Source organism: Asterias amurensis, chromosome 14 (genome assembly GCF_032118995.1).
Source record: "Asterias amurensis chromosome 14, ASM3211899v1".
In the NCBI taxonomy this organism is placed as follows: domain Eukaryota; kingdom Metazoa; phylum Echinodermata; class Asteroidea; order Forcipulatida; family Asteriidae; genus Asterias; species Asterias amurensis.
Window position 1 is genome coordinate 7531278 of NC_092661.1, and position 27266 is coordinate 7558543.

At 37.3% G+C, this 27266-nt stretch overlaps 1 protein-coding gene across 3 annotated transcripts in view; it reads left to right on the plus strand.

Moving 5' to 3' along the window:
* Positions 1–1044: 1044 nt before the first annotated feature.
* Positions 1045–27266, plus strand: part of LOC139947115 (radixin-like) — a 32901-nt gene continuing 6679 nt past the window's right edge. Inside the window, exons 1-11 of one of the 3 annotated variants that reach the window (XM_071944958.1) lie at positions 1045–1188; positions 2023–2165; positions 8343–8426; positions 13442–13537; positions 19060–19164; positions 20525–20694; positions 21148–21231; positions 21966–22112; positions 23044–23140; positions 24083–24246; positions 24772–24881. In XM_071944958.1, the coding sequence (XP_071801059.1) occupies positions 2154–2165; positions 8343–8426; positions 13442–13537; positions 19060–19164; positions 20525–20694; positions 21148–21231; positions 21966–22112; positions 23044–23140; positions 24083–24246; positions 24772–24881 (1069 nt within the window). In that variant the 5' untranslated portion in view covers positions 1045–1188; positions 2023–2153. Of the gene's footprint in view, positions 1189–1537; positions 1657–1679; positions 1782–2022; positions 2166–8342; positions 8427–13441; positions 13538–19059; positions 19165–20524; positions 20695–21147; positions 21232–21965; positions 22113–23043; positions 23141–24082; positions 24247–24771; positions 24882–27266 lie in introns of those variants that run through there. The other 2 variants (XM_071944960.1, XM_071944961.1) reach the window with 2 other exon arrangements.

Here is a 27266-nt window from a genome sequence, read left to right on the forward strand (position 1 = left end):
GCACCGTCTCTTTAAAAGTAAAGTTTAAAAACGGATATCACAGTGCAGATTATTTTTCTATTGGTTTGCCATTTTCGTGCATATTTAATGCTAAAAATGACTTCAAAATCTAACCGGATAACAGCATTATGTGAGTGACTCAAATCGCATGTCTAGTTGAAATAAAAACAATTCAACAAATCGATGGACTAAAGAAAAGGCAAACAATTGTAATTATACAACTTGACAAACAGGATAGAGGGCGCTATCCAACTCAAATGGAGGCCGCCCGCCCCCAAATTTTTTCTGCACATCCATGAGAATTGCCATCCTCAAACCATAACAAATTCGGATTTGTATCGATTTAGGAAAACAAATTCCCTTTTGAAAAGCACTTCGACGGTGGCAATTTTGTAGTGCAGAGAGAAAACAAAATTTCGCCCGTCCCAAAAAGGCAGCTTATAATAGCACCGGGCCTTTTCGAAACCACGAGGGTCTGGGCGGCTTATGCTTTGTTTAAAACCCTGCAATAGCTAGACTTGATGACAAGTCGTTAGGCGATGCCTATTTGTCTGCCTTTCATGCAACAGTCACAGTGCGATGTTACACATGCAACAGTCGTAGGTAGCGCGACTGACTCACACACACATACTGGGATCGAGGGTGTGTGTATCGTCCCCGCAGCTACACCGCGCTGTAACTACACACCGCGCTTAACAATTACCGTCTTGACTTCAAGACTATGCAATAGCTTGCGTTTTGAAAGTTACTGACTGAGCCCGAAGCTAGTCCAAGTTTTGGTTTCGAAAAGGGTCAGTGGCTGTTTTTTCATTAATATTATGGTATACCGCCCCCTATCTAGATACCGCCTTCGTGCACCCAACAATTAATGAAAAAATAATCTTTGTTTTTTCGAATTCTGGTTTTAACAATCAAAGTCTGCTCTCTGCAGTAAGGACTGAGGGTATCATGATAGATTTTAGTAAACAAAATCTTAGTGCTCGCTCCATGATTGGAACCTGGAGATGGGGGTAAGCAAATTGCTTTTAGGGTACCCACGATTGGTCGCCCTTGATTGACAGCCCATGGCATCAGCTCAAAAAACGCTGGCTCCAAACCTGTGACGTCACCGTTACGCCCGTTTCGTGTGGACGGCCATTTTTGAATCTCCACACAGTAGTTTCGTCGAAGTTTCAAGTAAAGAGACCGGTAAGTGTAGATTTCAACGGAATTTAAGCTTTTAAATTTAGTGTTTAAGGGAGCACAATTTTATTTATTAGAAAATGTGTGTTTGTTGAGGTGACACTTTTGGAAAGGTGTATTTGAAGTCATTTGAAGTGGTTGATTTCCACGGAGAAGTTGGGCTACGGAGCGTGCACTGTGTCCTTGTTACACCGCCATGTCAGTGGCATGACACACCGCTAGAACACGCTACTTCAACGAGGGTGGACCCGTCCATAGGGCGTTCTCGTTTATTGGACGCCCGCAGTGTCAATAGTACTGATAGTTAACTAGATTAGTCACTCATTGTTGGTTATTCTGAGTGAACATTCTCCGGAAGACTTTACAGTTGAGGGATTTAAAATTATGTGTGTCATCAAAATACAAAAGAAAGGGAAATAGCCTACTGTTTGTTCATACATCCAGAGCTGAGATGTCACAAATTTGTTAAGCAAAGTAAACCTTTTGATTGTGGTCACTGTAAAATAATTCTTTTGTAAAACTAGTCTGGAGTCATACCCATCATTTATTAGCCTATTATAAAAAAGTAATATTAATGAAAGGTCGGTCAAAGGAGGAAGGTGGGTACTTGATTCTGGTATTTGTAAATGTGAAATTTGGAAAGACAGAAAATTGTCTCTTTCAATTCATTCTCGGGACTGTTTTGACATGTCTTGAGTTGTCTACTTAGAATGCCTCTTTTTTTTTGTGGTTGCACTAATTGTTTTAACAATGCCAGTGTACGTATCATCAGCATTTTTAAGTTTGTTGTAATATTTGTTTTCTTTCAATTATTAATTTTTGTTGATGTTTGGTTCACAGGAGCAAAATATATCTGACGCAAAGGCTTTCTACGGGAGAATTGTGACGATTTCAGGAGAGATAACCTGCCAAGCTGCTACAGGCAGAAATTCATTCTCATTTATTGGGACAACAACAACAAAACACACAAGATGCCTAAAACAGTAAGTAAACAAGAATAGTCAGTCCCGAGTCCTTTTATATCAAATTGACAAAGTGAAGGATTAAAAAGGACTAAGGTCTGTAAGCCAGGGTAAGGCGCACGTTGTATGTGTACAAGTGAGAAGAGGAAACAACAGAATTGAGGCTACAGCACAGGCTAGCCAGACTGCTGAGCCAAACGGTTGTAATACATGTCGTTCTATCAACACAAAGCATGTAGAACAAAGTTGAAGAAGGAAGGTGCAGTTTGCAAAAATAACATGTACATACTGTACAGTAAATGTCCGTGTTACACTAACGTGAGTGTAGATTTTTAAACATGACAGCTCAATCTTTACGCGAGACATATATTTTTAACTTGTAGTACAAATTATATTTCCCTTCAGTGTGATATCACTTTTCTATGGCTATAATATTTAAAAAATATTTATAAAGAGTGCACGTGTCATAGTTTGGTATATTTTTATGAAGAAACAATCAGTTATTCGTATGGTTATTCACTTTTTATACTACAAAAAAAACTGAGCAGATTTAAACATTTTCATCCATGATATTGAATTTTCTACGATTATTTGCCCATATTGTGTCGTTTGTACATGTACCAATGGTGCAAGTTTCCACTTAACCTGCATTCTATCATGAGGTCTTGATAAAGATACATATGTAGGCTACCCATACGCCTACATAGTATCAAAGATGACATTTGATGTGGATCAAACACCAGACTCCCCAGAGTGTAGCGACACATGTTCAATGTATAGGGAGACACTCTTCTTGAAGTGTAGACAGGCACAGAAGTGTGGGTGTAGTTTCTGCACCTTACATTTTTGTGTTTCCTTAGAAAGAATCACACACAACAAGTATGCAAAAATAACTTGCATTCGTTTTTGGACTTGCAGTTTTTCTAAAGTTGTATGGCAAATGCAACTCATGCTGGTTGTCTTCATATCAATACAGGGTTTGCCATCCCAGATTTACAGCACGCACAAAATATTAAATAATTTTATAAAAGAGGAATTGTGTTGATGAATAATGGCAGTGTATTTCCTGTGGATATATGAGAGACGTGCCCGTTTACAGGCGTGCAACTTTTGAGCCGATCAGCTGACTACATCGTTTTTGGTTTCTCATCTGTCCCAATGAAATTTGAAAAACACATTACAAAGATTTGCTGTGGCTGGCACTTTCCTCTCTAATTGAAAACAAAAACTGCAGTCGGGTGCCGACAATTTAGGAGGGGTGGGAGGCTTGTAAAAATTTCAAAAACCAATTAGTTTATTATTAAACATCTTTTTTAAACATAGGCCTAATAAATGCAATAAGTGGCAGTGTTTATAATGATAAAAGGTTATGCGGAGCAGTCTGTTTTTTTAGATAGATGAACAGCTTGTTTTTATATCGACAATAAATAGGAGTGAGTTGCTTTCTTAAGAAGGCCTTGACGTTCATTTCCAATTCAAATTGTACTGCATTGCTTCTCCAGCTCATTCAAAAGGGGCTTACTACTTACAGTAACTTGTTTGAGAATTGGTTTCAAGGTTTATGGAGTCTGAGGAATTAATTTTTGAATTAAATGTGTCCAATTGAACAATTGAACTCAAATAGCATAAATAATGCATGCAGTTGGTTTTTGATGGCAAGTTCTGTATTCCCTCGGAAGTGAAAAGCTCATGCTGAAAAAATTGTTGGTCAAATCACTCTCATTGACTTTATGCATAACGTATACATTATTGTATGCAGTGTGCTTTAAATAAGGGTATCAATGTGTGGTGAAGAGGTTTTCAACTAGTGGTTTAATCCCAATGAAGGCTGGTTCTTGATAATTTTACCGAGACGAAGTTGAGGTAAATTATCAAGAACCAGGCCTCGGCGGATTTAAACCACTAGTTGAAAACTGATTCAACACACTTTAAATTCCCATTCATAAATACCTTTATAATACCTCATAAACACCCCTCCAGCTATGAAATGGTAAGGCCCTCGGGTAAACAACTCCTTATAAGGGAATACTGTGCGCGTCGCGCGTATCGCGTGATGTGGCACAACTGTTTCAGCCGTTGCTCTCGACCAATAGGATTGAAAAAACTGTCTTATAAGCACAGGTGCAAGCTCGCATGTCACGCCCATGTTTCAAGACTTTTTACTGGTCATAAACAAAGGTTTATACACACCCACGTGACGCGCTCTCCACCAATAGGAATAGCGAAACTGTCTGAGGTATTTAGGAATAACAATTTGTTGTTACTAAAATGTAAACCAACAAACTGCAGATTTACATTGTAGAAATTTATTCCAACAACATATAACAACATATTACATTATATAGTTTGCACAAAGTTCAACTATTTTGTGGTTCACATTACTTCCTGAACTGAACAATACACTCATACCTTTGCGTGTTTGAGTATTGTCCTGTTGATATGTACTGAGGGCAGATTGAGTGGTTCAAATTATTTCTTTGCATTTTGGGGATAAAGAAATTTTGGTTTGCATGAAGACTGACAAAATATAGTATCAGTACCAGGTTAGAGCACCAAGCTTTTTGTACTAGCTTGCATGAAAGCAAAACAGATTAATATCTCACTTGAATTACCAATGTGATTATAAGAACTGTTCAACGAAAGTGGAATGAAATGTAGAAATGTTGTATAAAACCAACAGAACAAACATGGTTCAATGAGGTGGCACATTGACCAAACTTTTACCTAGTTGCGAATCAGTTTGCCAAGACAAGATTGTGTCTCTGCACATTGTTTGCTGTCTGAATCTGATAAACAGAATTTACCATTTACCATAAAAGGTAATCATCTATAAATAATACAATTGTTATCAATCGCCTTCAAATGGATTAATATTTTAATGCTAAACTCCAAGGTATGCCAACCTTCTTCATACCTGTGTTACTAAGGAGGACTTTCCACACAGAGCTAACTGTAATGTACATTGTACATGTAGGTCCAAGGGAGTACGTACATAGTACCTTAGAGCAAGGACATGATTAGGTGCTTTGAATGTTGTATTCTGTACCAATGATTGTCACACCCATACAGTATCTTTGATCTTTGAACCCTATAGCTAACCTTTATCTGCCTCAGCCACAGGTAAGCCCTCACCCCTATTAAAACGTGTATGTTTATGGCCCATGTGCTGAGGTATGTGGCACATGTAGTTATGTCACCCTAATAAACATTGACCTGTGGAACTGAACAGTGTGCAGTGTTTTAGTGCCCATAGCATTGTACAAATGCACTAAACAGAATGTCTAAAGTAGACATGTTGGTCAGAAGTTACAAAGATCCTATTATATTTACCTTCCCCTAATGTATACCGAATCCCTATTTTATCATGGAAATTGACAAGGCCTAGATCAGGGCTATGGCCTTTCTGGAAATTGTGTCTAACAATGTATGCCTACATGTTACAACTTGTTGATTTGTCAGTCCAATCCGATTAGAAAGTTCTCCTCTTTAAAGCCATTGGACCCTTTCGGTACAGAAAAAAAAAAAAAAGTTCACAGATTTACAAATAATTTACAGGGTTTATAGAAGGTAATGGTGAAAGACTTCTCTTGAAATATTAGTCCATGAAATGCTTTACTTTTTGAGAAAACGGTAAAACAATGTAAATTCTCGTCAACGAGAATTACGGATTTGTTATAAACACATGTCATGACATGGCGAAACGCGCGAAAACAGGAGTGGGTTTTCCCGTTATTTTGTCCCGACTCCGATGTCCGATTGAGCCTAAATTTCCACAGGATTGTTATTTTATATATAAGTTGTGATACACGAAGTGTGGGACTTGGACAATACTGTTTACCGAAAGTGTACAATGGCTTTAATACAAAGCAAAAAGGTAGTCAGTTGATGTACGTATGAGGGGATTGATTGTATATGATTATGTTCTTGGTATAATGTCATATGAGATGCAGACCATGGGCAAATATGCCTGCTGTATGTCTGGTTCAGACATTCCATACGTATGTATGGGATGACCAATACATCTTCCAGCAAACTGAGCATTCTATATATGTAATGTGTATCTAGTCAAATATCTTTTGTCTTTGTACAATTCTATGACACTTTGGCAATTGGAAATTTGACTAGTTCTAATGTTCAAATTTGGATCTGGTTTAAAATACAAAAAAATTGTGGGTTTGAATATGTTGACTGTTTCAGCAATTTGCAAGTATTGTTTTATCATGAAAACAGAGTATTTTGTGTGGAAGAAACTCATTTTACAACTTAGGCCTACAGTTTGTTAAATATCAAGAAGTACGTTATTTATTTGAAAAGGCAGTTCATATTGAACTTTATTTACAATGAAATGTTGAAGGTCTGTGGAACTGAGGAACCATCAGAGGAATATTCCTAGAAGTCTGGTTTAACAGCAAAACTGTTATTTTTTAATCTTGAAGATACTATAATCCTTGTGATCAATGTAAGATTTTCCTACTTCTAAGGCCAATCATCATTCCTGGTGGAAGGATTTCTTAGTGGGAGGGATAAACTGCATATATCTATAAAAAAACCTGTGCAGTGTGAATTGTGTAAACATTGATCATCATAAAAGTGATACATTTATTAGTCCAGCGGTGCCTGCATGAAAAATGCATCCACGTACACGAATAAGTCATTACAAAAATGCACTTGCCTAAAATATTAAACCAACCTGAAAAGTTTTATGACAGCTGTGGTTTGGTTAATGATGAACTTTTTTTAGATGCTTGAAGTCATCAAGTTTGATAATGTTCATTAAGTCTAGCTTGAGATACATGTGCGGCTATTGACCCAATTCACCTGACATCATCAGAATAATATTGTATGCGCCATCTTGGTGGGGCGAGGTCACTGTGCCTTGTTTAGTGAAGTGCACATTTTAGGCGACGGGGCATTTACACGTAAACCCATTGACCACCAAAATGGTAAGCGTGGCACAGTCGCCGCGAGTGACCTGCATGCAAGGGGTCAATGATTGGAATAATGTTGCAATTATGTCCAGGTAATATTAAAGGAACACGTTGCCTTGGATCGGACGAGTTGGTCTATTAAAAGCGTTTGAAACCGTTGGTTATGAAATGCATGTGGTTAGAAAGATGTTTTAAAGTAGAATATAATAGTCCACACAAGTATCACTCGAAACTGCACGGTTTTCCTTTTACGTCGCGAACTTTCACGGTCGGCCATTTATGGGAGTTAAAATTTTGACTCCCATAAATGGCCGACCGTGTTAGTCGACAGGGTAAAAAGAAAACCACGCAATTTGGAGGCATATTTGTGTAGATCATTGTATTCTACTTTTACAATATCTTTCTAACCGTATACATTTTACAACAAACGGTTACTGAACGATTTTCAAAGACCAACTCGACTGATCCAAGGCAACGTGTTCCTTTAATCAAAGAGCATGACTCTGAATAAGGAAACAATTATTTTATTAAAAATGTACCATACATTAGAAACTAAATGCACTATAGTTTATCTGTAAATGACACCTCGGTGCGCATATCAAAGAACAAAAGCTTATTTAAACATTGTGTTTACATAAGGTTTTGTACTATTGTAGACACACCCATCTGATGAATGGATCAAATGGCTTCCACTGACCTTAAGCTTATGCTATACAAATTGGATGCATATAAGATACCGCTCAACCCTACCGGATGGTTTTATACAGCATGGATTACTGGATAAGGTTTTCAAAATTTAAGCAATTTATAAATCGTAGTGCAGTCATCTGGGTATTTTCCATGTCTTAATTATTCCATGTACAAATACTCATGAACATTATCTCCAGCATCTTGTTTGGTTTCTGTACATTACACCCTGTACATTTACACAGAAACCAAACGGAGACTGAAGTAGGACAACTATGGTTGTTCCCCTTTTTGTTTGTTCTAAATCAATAATAAGAACACGAGTTTTACTCGAGGAAATGTGACTATGATCATTGAAAGCAACAGTTTTGTTTTAAAAGCGTTAGTACTTAACATGCTCATACTGTTTACATTTTTTTGTTTGCAACATAAAAAAATAGTTTAAAGATACCTGTTAATAAAAATACATCACGTTATTAAAAATGCAGCCTTTGACTTTCTTAATCTGAATGAATTGATTTTACGCCAAACCAAGCAAATGTGCATATTATTTAATTTTCTACTGTTTGTTTGTTTTCCCCAGACTAATGTTCGGGTGACGACGATGGATGCTGAGCTGGAGTTTGCCATCCAGTACAACACAACCGGCAAACAACTCTTCGATCAGGTAATGGACCCTTCCCATGAAATATGCTAATTACATTCACGCATGCGTACATACCCTATTGGTTGGCAAGCACCATAGAGTTGTGCACTAAGCAGACGCGCAATCGTGTCTGCGTCAAGCACCCATTAGCCTTGTGAAAAAAAGCGCGATATACCCTCATTTTGCCTCAAGTGCGCTATGTGTAATTTACATATTTCATGGGAAGGGTCTATTGTACACATTCAACATCAGGCCTATATCATTCAAATGCTATTTTAATACTACACATAGCCCATTCTAAACATCAATTAAATAGTGCACATAAATGAACTTAAAAAATGTTAACAGGAACAAAGACATGAGCAAATGGGGGACGCCCTGTTGAAGAAAATTCTAAAACAAAATGTCAACAGAAGCCTGTGCCTTTGTTTGTAATTTTTTTTCATAATGTTTAATCTATCCTTCCCAAGGGGGAATAATAATAATAATTTGTGCCTTGTTCCAGCTGCTGCAATGAAAACAGGGAAGTGTGAAATATAATAGCACATTGTCCTTGCAGACATCACTGTTTCACAGTTAGCTCATGACACTAGGGTTATCATGCTAGTATTGTTCACTGTTAGACGTTATGAAGGAAAGCTTCTTAATAATCCATTTCATTTCATGTTTGTTTAACCACTATCACACTCTTTAAAAAACCCATACACATAAACAAATTCATGTGCCGCATATTAAATGGAAGGTATACATTTAGTAATCACTCTTAAAATTAATGTCAATAACACTTTACCTGGTAAAAGGTACAACAGCTGTTGACAAAGCATTTTGAGAATCATATAACTTTAAAACAGTGTGATAAATGGGAAAATGTTTAGTTTAATCCCCCGAGTATGAATCTGAGATACGTTTCTGTTCGTCAGATACGTTTTTTCCAGATTGTGTATTCCAACTACAGATTATTCTTCCTGTGTGAACAAAACCACTCTGAGTTAAAGGAACACATTGCCTTGGATCGGTCGAGTTGGTCTTTGAAAGCGTTTGTAACCATTTGTTATAAAATGCATGATAAGAAAGATATTTTAAAGTCACCTGCCGTCGATTTCACAAAACTCTTCCTAACTTAAGACTAATCTTAGGACTTAGGACGGGTCCCAAGCCTGCACTGTAGCATGCGGACTTTAAGATTAATCCTAAGTTAAGACGAGTTACTCGTCCTAACTTGAGATAAGACGAGTCCTAACTCTTTGTGAAATCGACCCCTGGAGGTGGTATTTTGTCAAAATAAAGCTTTTGTCACTATTTTATATGTTTGTTTTGATGAGTGGAACGTGAATAAACAGTTAACTATGGTTCTAAAAATAGTTATTATCTTATTTACAAATTGAAGAGTAGGCCCCGACCCGAGAGGGCGCTGTTCGTGACGTCAATTAAGGCGCGATATTTGAAGAGAAAATGATACACAGCGCTGAAAAAGACGTCGGACTGGACCACTAGGCACTATTGCTCTTGTGAGTCTGACCAGCCATGTAGACTGACCCCTTCTTTAGTTGTTTTGCTGCATCCAGCAGCAATACACTTGGTCGGCATTGCCGGAAAAATGCAAGAAAAAAACTTTTTTTTCGGAACGAACAAACTCACGACTTGGACTTGCATGTACTTTGCACGTGTGTTTACTCTTCCCATCAAGGGGTAGGCGAAGTCAACCCCCAAACAACTTTATCTATTTTTTAAACATATAAATCGTTACAAACAATTACTATAAAAAATTGTTTTAATGTTAGGCCGAGTAAAAAAAAAACCCATGTTTCACGCCCGGGTTTTTAAAAAAAAGGAGGAAGAGGGGCTTTTTATTTTTTTTATTTTATTTCAAGATGGCCGCCATTCTTTGTTAAAATGTCAAATATCCATTGTTTTTTTTACTGCTGAAATACACAAAATATAAATGAAACAATTTAGACGAGGCATTCAGACAAGACATTCAGATTGTTTATGCTGAGATCATTTAAAATAACCCTATTTAAAAATATAAAAAAATAAAATGTGCATAAAAAAAAAAGGAGGTGGCCTGTAAAAAGGAAGCGGGTGGGGACGCTAAACATGTTTCTTTTTTTACTTGGTCTTACTAAACATATACCCTTATATTTAAAAAAAATAAAAATTCTATTTCCAGGAGACTTAAAAGTAGAATATAATGATCCACACAAGTATCACTCGAAATTGCATGGTTTTCCTTTAACCTCATCGACAAACACGGTCAGCCATTTATGGGAGTAAAATCTTTGGCTCCCATAAATGGCCGACTGTGTTTTTTCGCAAAGTACAAAGAAACCCACGCAATTTTGAGGCAAATGTAGGGGTGTGGATCATTGTATTCTACTTTAAAACATCTTTCTAACCATGCATTTTATAACAAACAATTACAAACGTTTTTCAAAGACCAATTCGACCGATCCAAGGCAACGTGTTCCTTTAATTGGCGATAACTCTAAGACACTACCACCTTTTAACACTTAATTTTCACGGGTTAGTTTTATTGTTCCATGCCAAGATTAAAACAATTCAATGGTTAAAAAAACAGGTAACGTTCCCTTTAAAGATGGCAAGAAAAGGCAATTACTGTGGGTGTGCCTTGCTTTTACTGTGGTGTTATTTTTAGTGGAGTCTCAATGAGTGACAATACATGTTAGCCGTTTTCAGGGAAAAACATTGTATCCTTTCGTTGGTGTTGCTTACTGGGCACATCTGCTGTGTACACATCACACACTTTCAATGTACGATTATGAGAGGAAACAAAAGGAAGGAAATGGTCTAGATCACTTGGCCTCATTTAACCCTTCGTTTGCAACTCAATCAATTGCCCTACATGTACACTGGAACCATGTGTAGAAAGTATGTACAGCATGCACCTTTTCCTATTGTAAGGTTTGTTGAAGGCTGGCCAGAGGACATTGGAAAAGTTGGTCATTGCCTAATGGGTGCTTTTCAATGTACACCATAATTTGTGTAGAATGTGTGTGGGTGTTTGAATGTAGTATATGGCTGAGTGACTTTCACTGGAACAATGTCAAATATCTTGTGTACAAAACATGTTACCTAGTGGCAGTAGAAGTACGTATATTGACAGATTGTGTAAATCCTAAGTCAGTAATGTTAGTTTGATTGTTCACTTGATTACGCGAACAATACATGTTTGATGAAAGAGTCAAACTGACCTGATTTTTTAGATTTACAAATGCCAAGCTGTTGGACTTTAGGCTTCCTGTTTAGCATGGTAGGCAGTTCAGTAAACAATTAACCATGTACTAAAATATCTTAATATTTCAATTAGAAATATATATGCTCATAAATTTTGCGGTGATTTTTGTCCATGGCACATGCATGATCTACTTGTTTATAAATGGCTTATGTGAGTCACATGTAGAGACATGGGGGTCTTTCACCACCTTGAATCATGCAGTAGTGTCATATGGTAATCAGCATGGAACAGCTGGCTGCTCTAGTCTTATCCTACTCAGGCATGCTGGCCTAACAAGCACTATTGCTATGTTGTTGTCATAGTAACAGACTAGGTGTCTGTTTGAGTTGGCACAGCAATAATAAACAGCAGTGGCCTTTTAAGGTTACAGGTACAACGTTTAAAGGGGCTCTACAAGAGTAGTTTTGTTGTTGGTTTTGTTGAGGGTAGTAAGCCCGTACCGGCTACATGGTTAAAGACACTGGAAACTATTAGTAATTGTCAAAGACTACATGTAGTCACCTCACCATTTGCGTAAAATAACCTCACCATTTGCATAAAATAACAATCCTGTGAAAATTTGTGCTCAATTGGTCGTCGAAGTTCCGAGATAATAACGAAAGGAAAAACGCCCTTGTCACAGGAAGTTGTGTGCATTCAGATGCTTGATTTCGTGACCTCAAATTCTAAATCTGAGGTCTCGAGACCAAATTCGTGGAAAATTACTTGTTTCTCGAAAACTCTGTCACTTCAGAGGGAGCCGTTTCTCACAATGTTTGATACTATCAATCTCTTCCCATTACATGAGAGTCCCCCATTTTTTTCATATATTGGAATTTTTTGTCAAGAAACACGTTAAACCCAGAAGTAACAGACCTGACAAGGCTGTCGGCCTAGCGGCCTTCGCATGCGGGTTAGTGGTACGAGCGCGGATGACTTGTGCACAGTAGTTGTACGGTGTGCGTTGAGCGATGTGACGGTGATGGTTGGGTCGTGCGGTGTGAATACACACAGCAAGCACAGTGTATACGGTTGGGTTTACAGCTGTGTCTTTTTGTAATGAATAATGCGACTGCCTTGAGCAAGGCTAATAAGTTTACCGATAGTCCATTTTCAATGTAGAGAAGGTCAGTTACTTAAAACTTTCTACCACACAGGAATGTAGAGAGTGATGTAATTGGAGGTGTTGGGTTTGATTTGTAACGATAGCTTAAACAGCTAAACACCCTGAAAAAAGGACATCAGTAGTCATACATGTATTGTATGCATCAGCACTTTTATGTTTTGTTATGTTGAAACTTGCCTTTATATTATGCTCATAAATGTTGGCATAACATTAATTTAATTTGTTTGTTTCAGTCATTTTACTGTCAACAAAGATGTGAGCACTTCCTAGGTATTTGATACTGTTAATCAGTTTGTAGACTCAATATTTAAGCCTTTTCTCCAATTCTCAAACAGCTTGTCTCTTGGTGAAGACAAATTGTTTGACATTTTGGAACAAAGTGCTTCCCGTACACATTGTGTATAACTAAAGAGAAATCTTGGCTAAGTTTGTCCAGGGCTGCAAAATGTTCACTGAGTGTTTATAGTACACACATGTATGCCCCAAACTGCTAACACCAACTTGATTGCATGCGAATTAAAACCGAAACCTTTGTTTTAATTTGTTGAATACGACAAGAAGTTTTGATTTAGGTCAAATGTACGTACAAACCCTTTCTCTCAGGCTGAGTTTACACTCTGTAAGATAAATCCAAAGATTTAATTATTTTTGTTTTCTTTTTGTTTAATGCTGCAGGTTGTGAAGACAATAGGCCTTCGGGAAATTTGGTATTTTGGTCTAAGATTTACAGACACTGATAACTACTCCACATGGCTTAAATTAAACAAAAAGGTAAGTGTAGTTTCCTCAAAATGACAAATGATGTACCTTTAATAATGTTGATTGTGCCACTGGTAAGCATCAAACCATCTCAATTTGCAATTTTGCGATCCAGGGTCAAACAGAAATGAAAGGTTGTTATTAAGTACTTCGTAACAATTATTGGAAATGAAGAGTGAACAGTATAAATTCTTAGTTAAATTGTATTCACTTTCTTTCACTGAGTTCAAAAATCATACAAATGATTGCATTTACAGTGTACTGTATAATCATTGAGCAGCCAGCTGTACTTGACATACACTGAACAGTGGTTGTGAAATCAACAAGGAAGTGGTTGTCCACTTTAACTGGCAATGATGGGCCTTTGTTGGCCAGGGTTGTTCATGATTTTATGATTTTTCAAAGATCCATCTTTCCTTAATTATTTCCTATGCAAAATTGCTGGACAAAATTGTTCCCTGCAATGTACATAAGAGCCTCACACAACTGGTCTCAGATGTGTTTTTACATTTATGTAAGACTTATTTACATAACATCAAAGTGGTTCTGGGAAGATCCCTTTTGTAATCCTGTCTTAAGATCAAAGTCCACATTAATGTTACACCCATTAATCATGTTGCATTCTTGGTGTAGATGTATGTGGCATTATATTGTTTGTGATAGCGTGTATTATATTTGCACATCTAACCATTGATAGTGATACATGTACAGACTAGTGTATTACATAACGGTTGCCCTGGGCATGGGAGTTTCTTGGGTATCATTTTTGAAATTGTATTTTTAATATGATTATTCGATTACGTTTTCCCTCAAAGTACATTTTTTTTTTTTTTTTTAGAGTCAAACTACAGTACACCCTGTACATTATCCCGTTGGTTTGGCCTACATGTATTTAATTCCACTGTGTGCCACGCCCACTTCACATAAACTGGCCCCACTGATTAATAACGGCCCATACGAATTGCATTTATCTAGTTTCTATAATATATGATGTTTTATATTAGACAGTTGTAATTTGGGGGTTAAATTACACATACAAATGCCAGCTTTGGAGCCGTAAGGAGGGAAAACTTTTGGCTGCAGCAAATGCGAACACTTGTGATGCATTAACTTAGCGATAACATTAGACTTTGCACATAGTGAAGTATAGTACTGCATTATTTAGAAATTGGTTGATACTTGCGCATTTAAATCAGACAGTCGTGATCCTATCATATATGATTGGTCTGTGGAAAACAAATTCTGACAGTTGTACAATACGTGGTTAGACTTCTGGGGCTTGAAATCAAAAGGTTGTAGGTTCAAATCTTACCAAGCTAACCGCTGATTTCACAAACACTAGAATCAGTATATATTTTTTCCCTTCTGAGTCTCAGTTTCTTGATTTGTGCGATTTATAATCCTAGATGTTAAACCAATGTTAGAATGTTAGGTGTGAGTTTGAGTTCCTTTGAGTGACCAGGGTTGAAAGAGCGATCATCCAAACAAGCAACATGACTTGAAACACTCAACCCATGTACAAGTACATGTACCTGGTACCTGGTACCTGGTACATGTAGTTGTGGTGGATTTGTAAGGTGTGTTTCTGTTTTAGGCCTAATTGTTTAGTAAACCTTGACATATTTCATCAGTGTTGTAGACTGATAGGAATTCCAAAGCTTGCCAATTAAACACAAGCCATCTCCATGGTATAAGGTTTTTTTTTCCCCCATGAGCTACTAAAAAGAGAATTGGGCGAAATCCTAGCAGTGACCCTCAAACTGGACCAAGCAAACAACCATGGTAGGATACCACAAGTGTTAAGTCAACTGCTAGGATTGTTATGTACTGAGACCACACCTTGATATCATTGCACTATACACTGGAATCTGGTGAACATAGGGTTCAAGTGTAGACTACAACTGGAAATACAAAGTCCACCTCTTATCCATTATACACCCACTTTGTTAATAACAAAATGTTATGTTGGGTTCAACCAATAGTGTATCACAAATTATGGATATCAATATAAACCACAAGGGAAACTGACTGGGTAAATTTTGAAATGATTTTTTGGGGTTGAACAAATTATGGATGACTAAATTTTTCCAAGTTTTCTAAAAAGTTATCAAGCGGGATTGTGTTTAACACTTCAGTCACAGTATAGACGGGTTTAATTAATTCATTGCAACTCGCACACTTTCTAACATTGTCTCAAAACTAATGTGCCTAATTTACAAGGACTATGAAAGAGCTATCCTGTTAAACTACACGTACATAATATGTAGTAGAAGATAGTTTGTATCAATAATGTGTCAGTGTCTTTGAATTGAAAATAAATCGTAACTCAAGTCAAGTTTTCTTGCGAAAGTATCATGAAGTGTGCATTTTAGAACTGGTTCCTATTGAAAAGTATTGCAATTTGTGATTTTCAATACTTTCAAATATGAATCGGTTCTAAAATGCAAACTTTATGATACTTTTGCAAGAAAACTTGATTTGAATTTTGATTTGTGATTCCAAATCGCACTTCTAAACATTGTGAAATAGCCTTAGAACTTTAGAACAACCGCCCAATCTTTTCCAAATATAAAGGGTCACCAGTTTTTCAATTAGTTTTTAGGTTCGACTTATGGATTGGTTTACAAAGTTTACTAATTTATGAACCTTTTATTGATGGCAACCAGTCTCACACCCACTGTGTTGGTTCTGTTAGCCATCTCAGCCCCGTTTGAGTCCATGTTGTTTAGAAATTAAATACCACAGGAACAAAAAGGTAGTTCCTTTTATGCATTATAAAGAGTATTGTACACTGTATGGTGTATGGTTGCAGCATTATAATAGCATGTGGTATTCAGTGAGTCAGACTGGTTGGTTCTGATTAGGGCCTTAGCTATGTATGGTCTCCTTAACAAAAGATGGCTGCTCAGTGACCTCAAAATTATGAAAGGGTGTTGGTTGTTGACCTTATATGGGCATACCACTGTTCACTGGTACAATGGATGGCAAATGGAGAGATTGTCTGTAGTCAATGATTTCTCTTGTCCAGTTTTGATAACACTTGTTTTATTATTATGATTTGATTTATTCTCTAGTTTTCTATAAACACACTACACAACACTATGCGAAGCAGGAGAAGGTTACCAGCCAAAATACCATGTCACATGCACATTTTGTGACTGGTATCCTGTTATTTTTGCTAAGCAGAACACGTTTTAGCAATAGTTTCTGCTTTTAAAAGCAGAATTGGGCTCGATCTTGCAGATTCACTCCTTATTTCACATACAGGGGATTACAGTGTGCATTGTGGAGGTCAGATGCATTACAGCATGAATGCTGTGTTGTACAATGTACTGTAGTCCCCATTGGAATGCTTTATTTGATTATATGGTGGAGGTAACAAATACTCCATGGTTATAATTGAATGCATGAATAGATCCATCAGAGAGCATTCCATCCAAATCAAAGGTATTTCTATTACTTAGTGGTTGAACAAAGCCTTTCCAAACAAAGGGAAAGTAATACATCAATATTGACAAATACATGTAGCTGAGACAGTTTCCTTGTTCGGCAGTGCATCTACTTTGTGCTAACAGCTTCTCTAATCTCATAAAAATAAATCATAGAGTGTATGATTGTCTAAAGGAATAGTTTGTGTATGAAAGTTGATCTTGCTCCTGACAAGTATTCCAACTTTTTAGATACATTCATAAGGATCATGAAAATATAAAACACTCAATAAGTTGTCACATGTATAAATTTATTGACATGTTTGTCTAGCGTGTTAGTTTTCCACTCTTTCTTCTATTAAAACTATCGTTAAAATGTTTCCTTTTTTTTTGTTATAAAGAAGAAGGAAAAAAGGGAGGCTGCCTGTAAAAAGGAAGCGGTAGACGCTAAACATGTTTTTTTTCTTGCCCTAATTGTTAGCCTGCATGGTTTTGCAGTGAGAAATTACTTCATTTAAAGGGAACATGAACATCTTTTCACCTCCATTTCGTTTGGAAAATAAGTCAATTTAGTTTGATTTTTTAGGCTAATGTATGCATTACATGGATCTAGAACGTGCCCGAAAATGCAGTTGTTACCTGCAAAAACTGTTAAGAGGGAGTAATCTCATTTTAACAAATGAACTTTCAGCCATGAGAGTACAGTTTGAAATACCCAAGGTAAATACTGTCAAAGATCAAACAGACTGCTTTGTCATGGGCTGATGGAGAATTTATTATAGCAATAAAGAGGTGTATTAACATAACAGTGTAAAGTACACCTCTAGCAGTTGGCTCACCCCCTTATAATATTTTGAAGTGCAGTTTATGGTGAATTCAGCACCATTATCCTATTGCTTTTTTGATAAAGATGTGCCATGTTATCAGATAAGTCTAATACTTTGCATATTAACTGGTGTATTCCAGGCAATTGAGTTTAACACAGTACGTACGTATACATACATTTTTGGTTTTTATTACCCATACACCGATGTGTGTTAGCACTGAATACTCAGTACTTTCCCGAGTCCTGTGAAAAAATATCACAGGCATACTCGGTTGGGATTCAAACCAACAACCCTTGCAATTCTAGAGCAGTGTCAGGAAACATTTATTAACATAAAAGTTTCAAGGTGTCTCGTTACGTACAGTAGTCTGGATTGCAATTTCAAACCTGTATTGTAATGTCTTATTGTACATTATACACAAAGGCCATGGTTTTGTTGCCTTGTTTTTGGCCTCGGTGCCCCTTCAAAAATATCCTGTAGAAGTTAACATTTTCCAAAGGAAGTGCTCTAAGTTGCGGGGTAAAAAATGGCCTTACCTTCTGAAAAAAGAATGCCACGTCTGCATGTGCACTGTATTTCACTTGGGCAAAAACACAGTTGAAGTGAGTTCGTTACCATGGGTACAACTGTTCCTGTGAGTGCCATTATGTGATCTCTCTGTCCATTGAGTACTCAATCACGCTGTCACCATCATGGTCATGTTTGTTTCCCTGTTTCCAATAACAGTAATGAATGCTTACATTCATTGCGCATGGCACCAGACTATTATTTGGTCCAGCAATGTTTCCTGCAAGAAATTTTTTTGGGGGCATGCGGATTGGCTTTATTTATTTGAGTACAAGTTAAACTTGGTTTGAATAGGACTACAACTCTGGTACACTATGTCTGTTGTACTCATGTACTCCATGTACAATAACATGTTTCCATTGTACATAATATGTAACGTTTCATGACTACTGCTCTAAAGTCCCAGAAGCTAAAACATCAGAACACGGGTTTGTATCTTGGCCAGTCAAGGATGTACCTATCCTTGGGCAAAACACTTAACTATAATGGCTCCTAATTACCCAGGAGTAAATGTTAGCTGTTAGCCAGTATTGGGGTTAGGTTAGTTGTTGGTTCTGCATATTGCTATAGGAGTTGAGATGGCTTGAGGAATGATGAACATTTGGGGAGAGGAGGGGGTGATAGACTAGAGCTGAGAGTGCCTACCCATGAGTTCTGTACATGGATACCATGATATTTACCTGATTTTTCTCTCATTTTTCTTTCCCCTCAGGTTGCATCTCAGGATGTCATGAAGCAGGAGCCACTCCAGTTCCAATTCAGAGCCAAATTTTTCCCTGAAGATGTTGGAGAAGAGCTCATCCAAGAAGTAACAAGGGTAAGGAAGAATGTGGCTTGAATAATGGCTTCTGAACACAAGAGCATTACCAGTAAAAGAGCAATGCCGCAGGACACTGGGGATGTAGCTATCAGTATGCAATGTGCATGTCATGACACATGCCTGTTTCTTTGCTAAAATGGGTATTTGAATGTCTGATCACGGTGTGTGCTAAGAGACACTTCAGCCAAGGTTGAGACAGCCATGGCTTCCATATTGTTAAATTTGTGTGGAAGGAAGAGCAGTTTTTCTAAACATTTCTAGCCTGTGTTTACAAGGGAGTCGGTCACTGCAGAATGCATTCACAAACTATTAGCAGTCAGGTCTTCAACAGGTCTAAGTACATTTTCTGTAAAAGCAGTCCAATGTGGGTTTGTTCTGAAGCAATCTTCTTCCAAAATTTGAACCATATTTTACACAGTCATCCCAAACTGCAAACAGTTTAAAGGAACACGTTGCCTTGGATCGGTCGTGTTGGTCTTTGAAAAGCATTTGTAACCGTTTGATTAGAAAGATATTTTAAAAGTAGAATGTAATGATACACACAACTATCACTCGAAATTGCATGGTTTTCGTTTTACCTTGTCGACAAACACGGTCAGCCATTTATGGGTGTCAAATTTTTGACTCTCATAAATGGCCGACCGTGTTAGTTTGCAAAGTAAAAGGAAAACAACGCAATTTCGAGGCAAATGTTTGTGGATCATTGTATTCTACTTTTAAAACATCTTTCTGACCATATGCATTTTATAACAAACGGTTACAAACGCTTTTCAAAGACCAACTCGATCAATCCAAGGCAATGTGTTCCTTTAAGACATGTCACAAAATCAATGAAGAATGAGAGGGGCCCAGCTGCTCTATGACTGGATGCCTCTTTGGATTGCACTTTCTGAGTATGTCTCTATCACAGAACGATTCAACCACAGGACTACATTATTTAAAATATTCAATATATTGGGATATTTCGAAGTCACACTTCCAGGGGTTACGATCGAGGCATTCTAGGGAAAACAACTGGGATGCGAGATCAATCACCACTGGGAAGAAGTTGATGTGTTGTGGACTAGATTTGATCACTTTTGATGGATTTACAAACTTGCATTCCAGCCGTCAATTTCACCAAACTCTTCCTAACTTTCGATTTATTTTAGGACTTACAAAAACCGTATTCATAGATGTTAGGACACATTAAACCCAAAGTTAAGATGATTTACTCGCCCTAACAGATATAAGATTAATCCTAGCATTTTCGTGAAATCAGCTTCAGTCTTTCCGCAGGGTTTAAAAAAGAAATGCTGCGACCATTCCATCGAGCTTTGATAAGTAACTTGACGTGTATTGTTTTCTTCCTATACAGCGTTTGTTCTTCTTGCAAGTGAAGGAAGCCATCTTGAATGATGATATTTATTGCCCACCAGAGACTTCAGTTCTCCTTGCCTCATATGCTGTCCAGGCCAAGTATGGGTCCTATGATGGTAAAAAACACAAGGCTGGTTTCCTGTCCAATGACCGCATTCTCCCATCAAGGTAAAAGCAATTTGTATAGTATCTATCTAATTAACCATTATTATATAGCGCATAACATGTAGTGATTAAACAAGTCCTTACGCGCTGTAGCACATCCAAATAACATAAAGAAGGGCTCTTAGGCACTCATTTTCCAATAGGTAGGGTCCTTATGAAAATGGGGATAAAGTAACAAGTCTCCAACCTCACGTTAAAATGATGTAAAAGTCTCCTCTTTTGTTATACTCTTTAGAACGAAATTTAAAACTTGACCTCATTGGACATCGCAAAGAAAAGAGTTGGTGCATTCCAAGAGGAGTGTCTGTGCTAATTATAAGCCCATGTTTTATGTCGTTTTGATTGAATATCATCAGAATTCAGGAATGAATTGAAAATTCTCTTTAGAAAACTATACAGACCATTTAGAAATGAGACATTGAATGTTTCTGGATTTGTTGACTCTCGTTTACTTAGGGTGATGGATCAACACAAGATGGACAAGGTTCAATGGGAGGAGAGAATTGTCAACTGGTACAAGGAACACAAAACAATGATGAGGTAAGATTGTCAATCAAGAAATTCACTTTGTTCTCTCATTGCAAGGAATGGCATCTGTTCAGTATTCTTTTTGTATACAAAATGAACTGGAGGAAGGCCTTTGATTGTCAAATCGCTTGACTACATGTACCTTGGGTAGTCGTAACCACTCACCCGCTTATCACACACAGTGCTCAGTAAACATAGAGGGCCTTGATTGTGTTACTTAAGGTTTTTCAAATTGATTATTGCCGGGTTTCAAGCTATTGTGATTGCATTCAGACTATGTGAGCAACTTCAGTCCCAAAACAGGAACCGTTTTCCCATTGGACTTTTTTGTAGAATGGCAAAATTTAGTCCAGTGGAGACGCAGAGTAAACTGACTTCCCTGTCAAATTACCTCGACCTTGAGTAATACTAACAGGCCGAAAGAGGTTACGGAAGGCAGCTACGGTAACTTACAGAAACAGCTCCCCGCTGTTTACTTACCGCAACCACGCTGTAGCAAGAAACATCGCAGAATATAAAGTTCAGGATGGAATGACGGTAGAATTTCACCAAAGCCAGTCACGGTAACTTTCCGTGTGGCCATGGAAGGGAAAAAACAAATTCTCATCTCTGCAATTGTGATGATCTGTTGATTTCTACTTTATATTCAGTGCAGTTAGTGAAGGTTTTTCCCTACCCATCTGAAACTCCCTTTGAATGACCCATCAAGTATTAATGACCCAATTTCTGCTTAATCAATCTTTCAGGGAGGACGCTATGATGGAATACCTTAAGATTGCTCAAGATCTGGAGATGTACGGAGTCAATTACTTTGATATCAAGAACAAGAAAGGCACGGGTGTATTTCTTGGTGTCGATGCCCTTGGCCTTAACATTTATGAGAAGAGTGATAAGTAAGTACTTGTAGATGTCCCTGTTCGCATCACTATGACTTTGGAAGTCTTTAAATGCTAGTTTCTTAACTTTGCAGTCTTTCTGACACCAATACTTTTCTGAATGATTGCTACTGATCAGTGATTTCGTAAGATTTTATTTGTTTTACAATCCAAGACTTAAATTGTACCTTTAAAGCAAGAGTATGGCTTTAAAGTGAAGGTATACCATTAATCACTCCAAAAATGAATGACCCAACAAACTTACTACGAAGCACTACAGCTGTTGAAAATGTATAACATTTTGAGAAATGATTTCCTTCTAAGGAATGTGGTTTTAGAGAGTGATTCAAAAACAGTTCAATCAAAGAAATGTTTCTACTCGAAATAATTCTAAGATTGTGTATTCCAATTTTGAATTATTCTTCCTGCGCGTACATTACCCCTGCAGAATTTCGGCAATATCTTAAAAACACTGACAACTTTTGAATTTTCAAAGTTAAATTTATCTATGTTTATTTATGAAGGATTAAAAGAACCAAACAGTTCTAAAAACCAAAGGTATGCATTGCCTTTTAAGTACTTTACTTTATGAAATAAAAACATCTTGTATTAGCCAATCAGATAATGTATCTGTTTTATTCACTTGTGATTAACAGTGTTTTCACGCAGGATTGTACAGAAAGTGTGACATTAAATCCAATTCTGTGTCACTCGGTCAATAACCTGCTAGAATATATTGATACAGGCTTAAGACAGTGACCAATCTGTCAATTTGGTTGTGTTACTGAGTCAGCCTGCATACATTCTATGGCATTATACATGTATAGTACTATTGTCTAAAAGAAAGACGATATATCCTCAATGCAGTTGTATTTGCCACATAACATAAAAACTCAAGACTGTTGAGTGTTTAGAAAACATCCACAATTTTGACTCATTTCTTTTGTAGGCTCTCACCAAAGGTTGGCTTCCCATGGAGTGAAATTCGTAACATCTCATTCAACGACAAGAAGTTTGTTATTAAACCGATTGACAAGAAAGCACCTGTAAGTATACATTGTTAATGCCATTAATCAGTTAGGATTTTAAAGCTTATTTTACAAAGTCTTTTTGTTCTGTAGCTATACAGTTAAGACCTTATAGTTGGGTTTTGATTTGCAGCCTTTATGCTGTTTGGAAGAATGCTTAGTGATGCAGATTGGCTGGCACATTGACTTGATGCTTGTATGAGGACTGGGTATGGATACAGCAAACCCTGAGACCCATTGCCCCTGGTCTTGGCCTTCATGCCCCTTCAAACATGCCCCGTAGACTTGCAGATTTTCCAATGGAAGTGCCCTTTGCAAAATGCATATGGCCTTGCCACCTCAAAGATGAAATTCCAGGCCAGATTTTATAACAGTTGACAGATTAAACAATCACTATGTTATTAATGCAGGATTGTACAGAAAGAGTGACATTGAATCCAATTTAGTGTCACTCAGTCAATAACCTGCTAGATTATATTGATACAGGCTTAAGACAGTGACCAATCTGTCAATGTGGTTGTGTCACTGAGTCAGCCTGCATACATTCTATGGCATTATACATTACTATTGTCCAAGTGCGTACTTATTGTTGCATTAACAAAATTAGCTTTTGGGTGAATTGTGAAGCGAGCTTTAGTATGGTGTGCAGTTTCCTCTGTACCACTTGCTATATGTGAAGGTGACCATGATACTCCTACATTAATAGCTGAAGGATATGATATGTAGCATGGATTGTCTTTTCCCAACAGCAACATTTGCACACCAAATTTAAATGTTGATAGGTCATGAAAGAAAAATTACCCAATTCTTTAGCTATGAAAGCAAATGGTTTGGCAATGAGGATTGGTTAACAAGTAGACCGTGAATAAGACGGATTGATTTAAACAAAGATAACTAACTTTGCTTTACTGAATTCACTCATGTTCTTGCATCCCCTTTTTCTTTGTTTCTCTCTGATAGGACTTTGTCTTCTATGCCCCACGGCTACGCATCAACAAGCGAATCTTGGCGCTATGTATGGGCAACCATGAGCTGTACATGCGCAGACGTAAACCAGACACGATTGAGGTACAGCAAATGAAAGCACAGGCTCGGGAGGATAAACTCAACAAACAGACAGAGCGGTAAGTTCACTCCGAATAACTTATCAAGCAGAAATAACAAAGTCTATATTTGGTGGAAATTGCAAAACGAGAACCAAGTATTTTGGTTGTAACATTTTCTCTGGAATAAGAATGTAAAAGGCCAATACTTCCCTGGCATGAAGCTTTTGGGGTTTCCTCTGTGACAAATATACAACCTCTAACCAGGAATCTAATTTATATCTAAGACTGCAGCAGACTGCATGGCTTGAAGTCCAAAATTTTAACTGAACTTGAATGTATTTTAAGAAAAATTTAACAAGCACTGAGAAAACACCTATTTCTTTTGTAAAATGTATATGTGTTCTTTGATACTCAACAGAATTGAAAGATATTTGTCAGATTCATAGTCAACAGTTTTTTACAGAGAAATTACACAATGAGGTATTTTTTTTCACTTGAAAAACACAAGACCACTGGGACTGAATTCAGGGGCCTTTCATAGTTACAGTTTGACCCCTGAATAGCACGCCTCATGGTTATTACCTTTAATACTTTATTTTACAGAGCCCAGCTTCAGAAAGAGGCAGAATTACGCCAGAAAGCCGAGAAGGAGAAGGAAGAATTAGAGAAGAGATTTGAGATGTTTGAGAGACAGCATCAAGAAGCATTAGAAGGTAAAACATCATTTCTGTATCTTCATCTAGCTGAATAATTTAACTGGAAACTGGTTAGCTCCATTGAGGTATTTAGCATGGACAAGGCCCAAGTTCGTAGGGCTGCTTAAAGGAACACGTTGCCTTGGATCGGACGAGTTGGTCTTTAAAAAGCATTTGTAACCGTTTGTTATAAAATGCATATGGTTAGAAAGATGTTGTAAAAGTAGAATACAATGATCTACACAAATATCCATCGAAATTGCGTGGTTTTCCTTTTACATCGTCAACTAGCACGGTCGGCCATTTATGGGAGTCAAATTTTTGACTCCCATAAATGGCCGACCGTGTTTCTTCGCAATGTAAAAGGAAAACCGTGAAATTCCTAGGCATGTTTGTGTGGATCATGATATTCTACTTTTAAATTATCTATCTAACCATATGCATTTCAAAACAAACGGTTTCCAACGCTTTTCAAAGACCAACTCGACCGATCCAAGGTAACGTGCTCCTTTAAGCAGACAGTATTTGCTCACTGCTTTCCTGCTCAGCAAATTGAAGCTTGAAACCAGTCACAAACATTACATATAACATAGTTTATTGTCACAAAGTTGTCTTGTGCTTTAAGTTATGTTCTACTTGCTTTTGTAGTAGCTCTATGAAAATTCAAAAGCGAGCAGTGTGCATTGTTTACTTCCAATGCTTTTAAAATATGACAGATTAAGTAGGGTTGTACAAACAGGATACTTGGAAAACCAAATGTTACCACAATGTACCAATTACCTCCCCTGTGTGGGAGCCTTGTGCGCTAGGCCTGGGCGAATTATTCGAATATCCGGTTAATGGCGAATAGGTTTTCCTATCCGTAACCGCGAATGCCTTTTTTTTCTTAACCGGATATCCGCATAGGGCGCAAATACCTATTTATAAACCGGATAGTTTTGTAATTACTACCAAGTAACCGGATATTCTTTTAATATCCGAATATCCGCAGACGTCGGGCGACAACTGATAGGAATGTTTTGTCTGAATCCTTATGAAACTTCTATTAAGACAGCATAAAACAGCATAAATTAAGTATTTAACTATGCTCACCTCCGTGAAGAGTTAAAACAGTGACATTTCTGACGTAATTTGTTCAAAGATTACGAAAGTTTTCCTTCACGTAGAGTCAATCACGATCAAAAGAAAAAGTAAATCGCCATCTCTAAACTAGATCCGGTTATTTTTAAGAATGAACCGAGTGACACTGTCTAAAACTAATATCAATCCGCCCATACGATCTCATTTTTAAAATTTTTTTTTAATAGCGCCCTCTAGCAGCGAAAAAAACTATTCGAATATCCGGTTAATTTCGGATAGTTGGCCAGCGGTATCCGGATATCAAAATTTCACTATTCGCCCAGCACTATTGTGCACCACCTTGCTGAACTGCAGACCACAATGGGATCATATTACACGAACCACAACCCATCCACAACTCGTTTTGTGAATGAGAAGTCACCCCATGTGCATTATAGATGCTTATTGGTTAGCTAGAATGAAATAGGCAGGATATACACACATGTAAGAACAGTCATGGGCAGTAGACACTTTAAAAGACACTTTATGTGTGTGTAACTCATAGAGCTATAACACCATGGGTAGACAGTACACCTCACAGATCCATACCTCGATTTGTTTACATTTTATAAGTATTAAAATTGGGCATAGTAAAATGTCAGAATTTTAGACTTCAAATATAAATCGCAATTTAATTGATACTTTTTTTGACGATATATCGCGGGATTACCAAAGGTATACTTTTGCCGTTTAACTACTTTACTTGATTTAGTGTATAGCCAATCAGAATATCTAGGCAATGTTTTATCCACTTTGTATTGACAGTGTTCTCACTGTGTTAAATGCAGGATTGTACAGAAAGTGTGACATTGAATCCAATTTAGTGTCACCTGGTCAATAACCTGCTAGATTATATTGATACAGGCTTAAGACAGTGACCAATCTGTCAGTTTGGTTGTGTCACTGAGTCAGCCTGCATACATTCTATGGCATTATACATGTATAGTACTATTGTCTAAAAGAAAGACGATACATTCTCAATGCAGTTGTATTAGTAATATTAACATATCTGTATGTCCCGGCATGGGCCTCCTGTCACAAGCCTTGCTTGGAGGCAATATTCTCTAGAGTGCAGGGGTTATGGGTTTGAGTCCCACTTGAGTCTTTCACTGGTGGAGGGGTGGGGGAGCATCAAGTTTACTGTGCTTTTCACACATTGGTGTATGATTTCAAAATAATATTCCTTAAAAAGACTTAGCTAGGTCTTTTAATATTTTAGTGAGATATTACTTCTCTTGTACGCTATTGGTTATTGCCAAAGACCAGTGTTCTCACTTGGTGTAT